General features: G+C 39.7%; 1 protein-coding gene across 1 annotated transcript; it reads right to left on the reverse strand.

Moving 5' to 3' along the window:
• Positions 1-4,669: 4,669 nt before the first annotated feature.
• On the reverse strand, positions 4,670-7,096 carry Osi2 (DUF1676 domain-containing protein Osi2). The gene is made up of 5 exons (XM_076774953.1): positions 7,016-7,096; positions 6,610-6,734; positions 5,871-6,174; positions 5,455-5,648; positions 4,670-5,046 (listed from the first exon to the last, which is right to left on the reverse strand). Exons 2-5 carry the CDS (start codon positions 6,725-6,727, stop codon positions 4,670-4,672), a joined length of 993 nt encoding a protein of 330 aa, XP_076631068.1. The 5' UTR covers positions 6,728-6,734; positions 7,016-7,096.
• Positions 7,097-11,109: the final 4,013 nt, after the last annotated feature.

Consider the following 11,109-nt stretch of genomic DNA (forward strand, 5'->3'; position numbering starts at 1 on the left):
ATAATTTTTTTAGAACGATTTGAAAATTATTTTTTCGCTGAAAAATTGAAGCACCTTATACCTATAAGGCACCTACTCGTATAGCTCATCTATGGCGTCTTCCTTAGCAGCGAGCCCCCTGCGTCGAGAAAGGCTGTTTCGCGTCTTGTCAGAGGGATGCAGACTCGTGTCACGAACTTTCCTGCGACACGGTCGATCGAATCGCGAAACAAGCGCGCTAAAAACCGCCAACACGAACGGTAACGCGTCAGGGAAAAAAATGAGGGAACAAGGTTACCGGGAGAAAGTTAACGAAACAGGTAGACGTCAACACACTCGAACAACGCGAACCGACGAACCTCGCCGGTGGCCATTCTGTCTTTTTTCGGATCGATCGCGATCGATACTCGATCCTCGGCCACCGTACGGTTCCTGATGCTAGACAGCTTCGTTTAGGTCAGCGTTTCTCAAATACTTCTGCCTGAACTTGAACGAACAACGTAACATGCAAGACGAACGTCGATACAGATCCTCGCCGATTTTAATATATGACCAGTTATGGAAAAAATGAGGGTGGATGAACTGTGAATAATCTAGAAACATATGGGATTAATTGAAGTATTGGAAGTCTTGTATTTTTAGAGTGAAATGATGAATTTAACGTTATATTGGACCATCAAGATTATTGTAATTCGCATACAAGAGAAAAAACAGTACAAATCTATAAAGTTCACCGCTTCCAATAAATCTTTTATAGAAGGAAATAGGAGAAGATTAATCGCTATCTCGATGGCATTCCGGCGCAAATGCGTGTTTAATTTTATCTTATTACCTCCGATCGAACACCGTTTAATTTTTGCCTAAGTCATTGGAATTCGGTACGGTGATTTTGCACGATAAATTCTCCACGTAGAGACTATGATTTGTCGAGCCACAAGAATTCAAAGAAACAAAATCAATCATTAGTGGTGTTAAAGTGGGACACATTATGGTATTTCTTAATTCGTAGTGCGGAGATATATGTTTTCAACGGGATTCGTGAGTTATGATCGCGCTCGAGCACTCTCTGGTGTCAAACGAAATTTCTATTCCTTAACTATTGTAAGCTTCAAAGAGGACCGAAATCTAAGGGTTGAGAATGTCATTTTAATGGCTAACAGAGACCCGGTAAATGCAATAATTGTTTCCAATCGATGCTTCTTACTTTCGTTTCAAATCTCGTGGCCTGAGACCACCGTGATCGCGACGGAAGCGCGCGATTTCATTGTGGGATCCCGCGTGCAAACTGGTTTTGCAAAATCGCCGGTTTTTGCCAGCGGCACGCACTCGACGCAACGAGCCACTGCTTTCCGTGTTTTCTGTGTACCGCCTCGGGGAGGGCAGACCGCTTCCGGTCTTCTGATCGAATGAGGCCACTTGGTCAACAGATCCGTTCCATCCGATTCTCTGGATCGCGAGTGAGAATCTCATCGAACCGGTTGCCCCAGCGTCCACGTTCCTTCCATCCTTCGTACCGGAGAGAAAGAGAGAGAAAACTCGAGACGAGATTTTCACGCGCGGTTTGATCGCCGCTTCCAATCGCTTGTCACGCCGCTGTCGCGCGGAGAAAAGAGAAAAAGAATACGTAAATGACGCCGGTGTCTATTCAGACGTCGATCCTCCGTTGGGGCTTTGACGTCGACACCGATTAATATTCCGTTGGGTTCTAGGCGAAAAAGCAACGGAATTCTACTGGGTTAGGTTGTTAAAGTACGAAATGAAAAATTCGTTTAAAAATGTACCTTTACATATTTCACCCCTTCCAAGCGAGGCTTCTATATTTGTATCTTAGGTTAGTTACGAATGGAAACATGGCGGTTCGAGAACTCTAGGAATTCGTTAGGTTGCCTTAAACAGATGTATTCATAAAAAGGGCCAAGGTGAACAACCGTGAGGTCGGCTACAAGCCTCGTAGTTAAATATTTTCGATAGAGATGCTTGGCTAATGAATATGCAACTACGAAATAGTTAATATTCCCAGAATGGATGGTACAGATTGGATTAGTTAGCTCAATTTGCTTCGTAATATATAATTTCATACCAAACAAATTGGCTAAACACCAAATGTATAATAAGTGTTATTTGTCAACGTTTTTCAGTTATCAAATCGTAGGAAGTTTCGCGCGTTCGCGAGATCGGCCAAGTCATCCGCAACCTGATGGAACGGAGACCAATTCGTCGATGATTTAACATTACGAAACAGCGTAGAGAAAAGTTTGAAAAGTAATTCTGGTAAGAGAAATTTTAGTAAAGGGGAACTTGAACGAGAAATTGATGTTATTGGTAGAGTCATATTTAAGTACGCAGTCTTGCGTCGCGTGTATTCCTGCTGACATACTATCTTGCGGTGAGCGAAGATGCAAAAACCAGACGCAGGAAAATGATGCAAATGAAAACGGCAGTTTTTGAGCTTTCGTCTGCTTTCCATGTTTCGACGAATAACTGTGGTTTCGTTTACGAGGTTTGCTTTGCAATTCTTCTTTTAAAAGAATTCCCTGTAAATTATTAAATATATTTTAACGCGACTATAATGATTTCAATTTTTTAATTTCACAAACTCAAGGAACCGTTTCTTGTAATTGATGGTGCTGGGAAATTAAAGTCGATGCTTTAGTAAAATTTACTTAATTTCAGGTTTCATTTAGTAATCTGAAAGGATCACCGTTGGCCTTTCGACGCGAGCCGTCTTCAAAAGGGAAGAACTGGTAACTAGGTATGCGAGTTCTCGATTTTCTCTCCATTCCTGCATTGTTGGTGTAATATTTTATTTGCAACGACGTAATTTACGTTAACCCGGCACGATAGAAAAGGAATGGGAGGGCGTGGCTTTCGAGGATAATCGGTTTGCGCGGTCGATGGCCCCATTTCCCGTCACTTCCGGTTGGGAAAATTAATGGCGGATTGCAGAAACGCGAAGGAACGGGAAACCAGACGCGCACGGAGGTCAGATATTTCTGGAACTCGTCGCGGGATCGCTTTCGGACCAGTTATGCGCACAATAGGAAACTCTAAGTGCTATTAAATGGCACAATTGGTGAAAAATATATGAAAAAGAAAAATTAGGTATTCATTTTGCTTCCTAGAAATTTAAATTAGTTAACATTTGTAGAAAGTTAATTTCATCTAATCAAAGTTTTAAAATTTAAGAAAATGTTTGAAACTGGAAATGCCACTTTTCAAATCCTCCGTTAAGAAAATGAGAATTAATCGCGTGTCTTTGAAAAATTAACTTTCCACAACATGACAGCAAAATACTTTCGGTATAAACAAGTGAAGCGTAATATAGAAAAGAAACAAAGCAGAAATTAGGGACATTGGTGGAGAATTCGATTTTGTTTTATTGATTAATAACTCTGTAAAAGAAAATTCACCTAAAGTGGAATTCAGAAGCATAGGGTTTTTCTTATTTAATTAGTTACTAATTATTGTGCACAATTCCATCCAGTGGTATTTGCACAAAGAGTAGAAAAAGTCTATAAATTAATTTCTACATCTACCCTAGCTAAGAAAATTATTATTATTAACTTATAAGTCAATCATTTATATTCATCACAAATGTTCCACCTGTCAAGAAATTAAAATAATCACTGTTATCTTTCCAGGTAGACGACAAAAATTGTTGCAATGCACCAATTTCTTGAATTTATTGACAGTAGTTGCTAAGATATTTTACATCAAAATTTTTAAATAACCTAGACAATAAATAATCCTTACGCGCGTAGAAATAAACTGTACTTTTTAGCAGTTTTACAAGTATCTACATGCACGATTAAGTAATATATACAACCTAACAGCGTCTTCGACAATTTACGTATCGGAACATGGCTATTATTTATACATATCACCTAATTCTTAGATAACACACCGTTCAAAAATGGCAGCGTACGTATCCACGCAATCTTCCAGACGTTTGAGTGATAATTTCACTTCGATCGAGTGAAATATGAGAGAGCATACTAAAACATACGAATAGAGAAAATTCGAGAGGTTTCTCGACCCTCAACGTAGCTCTTGAGTGAATCACAAGTATGAAAAGTTTTGTACATTCGATTTCAACGACACACCACTCAACTTACGACTAAAATGTAGTTACTACAATAAAAAGTAGAAATATTGACACGTCCAAGACCAATCTACTCTAATATCTGGTAACAGAAGCAAAGACCTCGGAAATAGCAACAAATCTGCTGTCTAGTATAGCAACACAATTTCCATAATACTATCAGGCTCTCCACGTCCAACAGAACCAATTAAAACTACGTTAAATACAATATTCTTTTACGTATTTGAACAACTCTAGATTCTGCGAACTTTTATACATGTAAACAAGACGATTATAAATTTATTGACAATTATTTGGAATTGAGTTACTTAAATGCATCAAAATTCTATTTCTCTTTCTAACAACGCAGTTCCAAATTCATCGATAATTATTTAAAATTGAGTTATTCAAATATACCTAAGTTCCATGTATTGTTTTTAACACGACTCTAAATTTGTTGATAACTTTCTAGAATTCAATTACTCGAATTCGCCCAAAGAATATTTTCCTTACTTTGACGTTGTTTGCACATAAAAACAAAAGAAAAGATATTTTCTACATCGTGGAACCAATTCAAAATTTAAACGATCTTTCGAATATGGAGCATCCTTATGACTGGTACTCCTGGTAGCCTCGATAAGCGAGGTCCTGCCCAAAGGATACGCTATCCCTGTGGTAACCACCTTGGTACTCAGGAGCTGGATGAGCACCCTGCTCTGCATAAGGATAATTATTAACATTTTCCTTGTAGTAAGGAGGGTAGCCAATCCCACTCTGACTATACACCGGAGGATGATAATTTTGAGTGAGCGGCTTATAGAGCTTGAAGAAGCCAATCAAGCCCGGTATCACGATCGCGAGGAAGCCGAGGAACTTTTTAAAAGACGCCAGGCCCAAAATCAGGGGCAAGAACAACAGTAGTTTGAGCTTGAACAGCTTCAGAACGATCAGCATCGGGATCAGGAGCTTCTTCAGCTGATGGCGGGCTGTAAAACTCGGTATTAGTAGAACCCTAAATTAAAAATTGCTCAATGGGCCGTGGCAAAATGATCGTTTAACAAAAAAATGGCAAATATTATTTATAATTATTTAACAGGATATATTCGTTCCCTTGCGACTGAGGTGAAAGTGTACTGCTATCATGCAGTATCATTTAATATAAAATTTATGCAAACGTGAAACCATCGATTTTAAAGAAACGGTTGTAAAGTATCTATATTAGATAATAATTTAGTTCTGCTTCCAGACGTTTATTAAAAAGTATTCATTGTATAAGGTGTCTGATCGAAGTTTAAGTTTGTTAAAAAATTTTTGCATGTATCTGTCACTTCAACCACAATCTCAGGGTTAAAAATGGAGGAAAGAGTTTTCTTTATAGAGGATAGAGTGCTCACAGAAAAGAGTGTCCTTTTTGTTCTCCAGAGTATCAATCTCGTCTGCAATTTCATCCAGGAACCTGGGGGCGTAGACCTCGTTGTCTCCAGTTTCTTCGGATGGTATGTGCAACTCAATGGCCACGGTTTTCACGAACTTCTCGGCCTTCCTCATGGCGAACTTCGTGAGTTGGTCCCACTCGGAATCACTGGACCTAAAATACAGGACAAACACAATTTGATGGCTTCTACAGCTTACAGTAATTAGAGGGAATGGTCTCTAAGAAACTCAGGGATAAGGACCTATACTCAAAAGCCTCAACAATAAGAACTATATTGTATCATCGATGAATAGAAGTCTATCGATGTTCCGAACGTCATATTTCATTCCCTGCAGGTTCGAAATGCCTGTGAAAGGACTTTGGAATGACTGGTACCTTGGTTCGTTGGAGTATTCGTACGGCTGACGACCAACCTCCTTCACCACGTCCCTGGACATCCTGACGACTTTGACGTAATCGTTCAGATCGTAGTGGGGCTGGTCGAAGAAGTCAGTGAAGTAACTCAACGCCTGGGACTTGAAACATTCGGCTAGATCTCCATTCAAACAACCCTTGTTCGTCTTCGCCATGTAGGGATCCACGTTTCGCCCGGTTCCCAGACCGATCCAATCGAAAATTCCCTTCCCCTGTCGCGTTCTGTTGAATGGCACCTGCTCCTGGGGCTCTGGGACCTGGTTGTCTGAAAGAATCAATTCTAATCAGTACATGTCAACAGAGGTGAAGGGTTGAAGGGCTACACTGCCCTGATGATCTATAAACATTGACAAATTCTAGATCCTTCCCTGGGGTAACTTTCAAGTAGCATATTAGGTAATGTTTTAACTTGATTTTCGTAAAAATGACGAAGTTATAGAACACTGTGCGTCATAGTGTTTGGTAGGACCTCGTCAGCTAGCATTTAGAAGATCTGAGAAATTATTATAATTTGGTAACATAAATTAATAATGATCTAAAGAGTGGGGATTCAGAACCTCCAAACTCTTTTAATAATTTCAGGTTAAAATTTTTAAGTAGAAACAGTGTTAAAAAAAATATATAGAAAGGGGATACCCAGTAATCGAAACAAGGCTTAAATTCCACGAAGGGAAAGGTGAAATTAAATCACTAGACTCACCGCGTCCCTCGGTCTGCTCGCTGGTAGGTCCATCCTCGAAGGTGACAGAGCGACAGGGTACCAACAGCATCCACAACAACACCAGACCATAGTTTACCAGCAACGGCGCCAGTCGCATGTTGTACCTACGGTCACATATTCCTATCAACGCCATTCTCAAACTACAACACTCGTTATAAGACAAACAATTACACCTCGTAAGCATCCGATGTTGCGAAACGTTACCTCGATTCACAGACCCGTCATCGGAACGATAAAAGAAAATAAATCGTAGCATCGAGGCGCGCAACTATGTCATCGGAGCAGCTGTGCCTAGTTTTATCTCGAGAAAGGAGGCAACGAAACACGCTGGTCTCGACGAAACTATGCGGTTCCGGATAACAAAAATCGGGCATTGATCTCTTACCGAACTCTGTCAACTGGCCAGCTTCCGCGTCGCGTCGACGAACGACATCGTTTCACGATTTCGGGGGGGAAAAAAACGACACTCGTGATTCACGAACGACGGACGAGCGTCTGTTGGAGCACGGCTTCGATCGCAACCGTTTCATGGACACCGAAGTGCCGTTAGCCAGAGGGACCAATGAGGATGCTCCGTTGGAAAGGAACCGGGTCCGTAACCTTGTATTCCAGTCGCGCGGGCATGGCATTCGTTATACCGACCACGTAGAGACGACGTCAGAGGCGGGTAAAATTTTATTTAAATAATTGGTAACGAACAAAATCGATTTTGAAACACAGCAGGCTCGAAAAAGGAGCCCACTGTTCAGTTGAGACTCCGAGCATTGATAGATTTCATTATCCTATTTGCAAATATATTATTATAGGATCAAATATCCAATACTTTTCGAGACATTTACGCTACGGCGCCATAGATAATATCCACCACATCTCGATTTAGGTATGCTAACAGGAACTTAATCAACGAAACAAATGTACAAATTTTAAATTAAGATAGTTTATATATTTGAAAAGGATAATTTAAATTTCCTAATATGGCGGCAGATAATTGCATCGAGAAACAGAAGCTCATCGAACAAACGTTGCAAATAGATCTTTGCGTGTACAGAATTTTGTATTCGTCCGTTGTCGAAGTAAAGTTTTACCCAAGAAGCGTAAATCATCCCCTATTCTCACCTTCTTTTTTAGATTGCAGTCAAAGAAAGTCCGTGATCGTGCCACAGAATTAATCCGCGGCCAATAACACCGGAAGAATGGACTTGGAGCAATGAGACGCAACCAGTCGCGTCCAACCGTCTCATTTATACGAACACCGAGTGGTTTGCGGTGGAGGGGCAAGATCCGTGGGTTTGTTGTGGGAGAAAAAAGACGTTTAAAAATTAAAAGTGAAAGCAGTCGCCCGGACATAGGACCGGAACCGGGCGATTCTGAACAAAGAGGAACGAGCAAGAGAGAAATGAGACGGACTTTTCTTCGTAATCCGACGATCGGGCGTGCGTCATCGGCCCCTTTCGTTTTCTCTGATGCTCTTACCTATGTGTTCTTCTCGTTGTCCCTTGGCCTCTGTTGAAATTTCACTGGAAGTTTATAACATTAGGGAATCCTAGAAAGCATTGCGTAATTTGAATCACTTTGCTTTCTGGTAGTAAAACATAGAGATAATCCAACGTTAATCCGTAGGAAAGAATTCTTTTCTGTACTGTTAATTTATTTTTATTTTTGAATCGAAAGAATTTACTTAATCGATTAAGTTAGATTTTCGATCTGTTTTGTATTTTCCAAATATATTCAAGGTTTTTGGAAGATACTTTCACCGATTAGGAAAATAATTTCTATCGAACGACTAACTTAATTTGATTACAGTGATTACCTCAAAATTGTTGTTATGCTTTGGTTCAGAGACCAGCTGATTACAGAATTTGATAGGGAGATAAACTCAGAGAATAAAAGTATGAAGATACATGTAACTTAATGGTACCTTAACATTTTTATTCTCAGAATTCATAACATTATCAAACTCTACCATAAAATGCATTTTAATATTAGATTTACTTACTTATACACACGATATTATATGTACATTTTTTCATTACGTCCAATTAAAATATTTTTACGTTATTATTTGGTTGTGTAGAGAATTGATTGTCCACTTATTAATTATCGAAATAAATTTATCTTCCTCTGTGCAACGACGAACTCTATGGTTAAAAAAAAAAAGAAAAAAAAATTGTTTCGGAGTCACAGCATTTATTGGCGCACTGTACACATATAGACGCGGCTCGATACGCGTCGAGTCGATTCTCCGAACCTGGTCGAATAAATAAATAAACAATTAATTCGTGCGGTAATGTTCGCGCGCCCCGCACAATCGATTAATAAATTAACGTTCGCTGCGTGTCCGCGAAATAAATAAACTAATCTGGTGGAGCACCGGGCGACGCTGGAGGGGGAGAGGGTGGGCGTGGTTCAGTGATAAATTAAGAGGGCGCCACTGTCCCGGGCTCCGCGTCGTACGATACAGTACTGCCTCGCTTCTTGCACCGATCTGCGTTCCGAATACTTGCAACGTAATCAATCCCACCTCTAAATGAAATCTTACGGTCCTGACTTCACTGCAAGAACAGAGGCAGTACTGTGATTCGCTACGATATTGTGATTATCGCTAAATCGTAAGTCGCTACGTCCCGTCGTTGGAAGATCGAGGCGTCGTCGACGTCGCGACGCGACGATGTTCCGCGACGGTGAGATTCTCAGCCGAGTCGAGAGGAGGCTCCAACTGTAATACGAAACAAAATGATTTTTATAAATTCTAGTTTGCTCAAACTAAACCTATCGTTAATCCATGCAACAGATTTTTTATCGAAACCAGAGCTTTCGGTTACCTCTAACGAGATATTTCGATCCTGTTCGGTGGAATTAAACAATAATATCTAAAAGAAACGAGAATAATATTTTATGATTTTAAAATACATATGCATTAAAAATGGAACAAATATATCCTCTATCGTTATTTCACTAAGTCAGTAACTTAGATATTCTTTATGATACAGACACTCTACTTATGGGAGACTTCAATGCCCGCATAGAGATTTCAAATATCAACATACAAGGTGCTCTGGCAGTAACTAACCTACATACTTCTCGTAAACCGTGAACATACAAAAGAATACAAAAGAAAAATATCTACTCTTTTCTATACCCAATAGAATAAAATATTACAAGTATAAGAAATTCGCATAGACTGTTTCGTTGGCTTCGAAATACTAAGACCTTTTGCTTCGTAATTTTTCCACAGACTTGTCATTTACAGGAAAAAGATCCTGTAGATTTATATATTTGAAAAATATTGTTTGTTAGGTATTATCGTGTAATTCCACTGAGGAGTTTGAATAAAGATATGCTTGTATGGACAAACGATAGGTCTAACGCAATTCGAAGCATTCGATTCCGCGTATTCCGGTATTCAGTTATAATAATGCACGCTGAAGACTATCTAGAATTTTGTTCGAGCAAATTACGCGACAATCCTGGGTCGCGTACGTTCACGTGTCGGACCTACTTCTGCTCGCAATAAGCCAGCTATTACGCAACAGCGGGGCATTTGAATGCCAGCAAATGTATATATGCGAATCCAGCTGGATGGATGTACCGTTATCACCGTGGTCGATGTAGTCATTATCATTTCTTCGTTTCACTGTTAACCTCTCGGGCGGCGCGAAACGATCTTGCCACTGGCGACGCGAGAGTCTTCGATTCTGTTCGAAGTCGCGTAAATTGTCCAAACGATAATTGATCACAAAGACAACCGCAGTTGCACCGATTCCGTGAGGAGTTTCGCATGATTCGGTAGCTTGATGTCGGTACGCAGGTACGATGATTCAAGAGGAACTGTGGTCTTTGAAATTCGTTCGATCTATGCGACGTTTTGGATGTTACATCTGGGACATTTGAATTCGATGACGTCTATAAAGAGATGATTTTGTACTCGAAATGAATAGCGAAGTGCCTGGATACTCGAGTATATTCGAACGTACGAGGTATTTATGGAGACTTCAATGCCTGGACGATGGAATGTTCTGAATATCTAAACAACGCTACAAACGAATAACCGAATATCTAAATAGCGACAACGCTAACAGAATAAATAGTTGAGAAGAGAAACTTCTGATACTTGGAATAACTGGATATGCAAATGCGTTGACGTTCCATATAAGTAGCATACAGGGTGACTCGATGTAAGCGATACTTAGGACAACTGGCATTGCAAGATACTGTAAAGAAGGCTTTGATTTTTTTTTTCTAGTCACATGTAATTTTGAAAATCATCATATCACACATCGTTGAATTCGTCTTTTTTTAACTTAACAAACTATCAACAAAAAGTTGTACTATATTGTTTGAAAAAGCTAGGTTGATCTCTAAATAACCTTGAAAAAATGAAAATAAAAATTGGGATTTTATTTTATCAGGTTGTGTGCGATGATTAGGACAAATTTTCTCTTTATCATTTTTCAATTAAATGAGTATTTTAAGCGTTAT

Source organism: Colletes latitarsis, chromosome 10, assembly GCF_051014445.1.
Source record: "Colletes latitarsis isolate SP2378_abdomen chromosome 10, iyColLati1, whole genome shotgun sequence".
Lineage (NCBI taxonomy): Eukaryota > Metazoa > Arthropoda > Insecta > Hymenoptera > Colletidae > Colletes > Colletes latitarsis.

Coding starts and splice junctions, on each gene's coding strand:
- Osi2 (XM_076774953.1), bottom strand. CDS start 6,727: ATGCGACTGGCGCCGTTGCTGGTAAACTATGGTCTGGTGTTGTTGTGG. Junction 5,649..5,870: donor GAATACTCCAACGAACCAAG/GTACCAGTCATT, acceptor CCTGTATTTTAG/GTCCAGTGATTCCGAGTGGG. Junction 5,047..5,454: donor CAAAAAGGACACTCTTTTCT/GTGAGCACTCTA, acceptor CGAGTTTTACAG/CCCGCCATCAGCTGAAGAAG.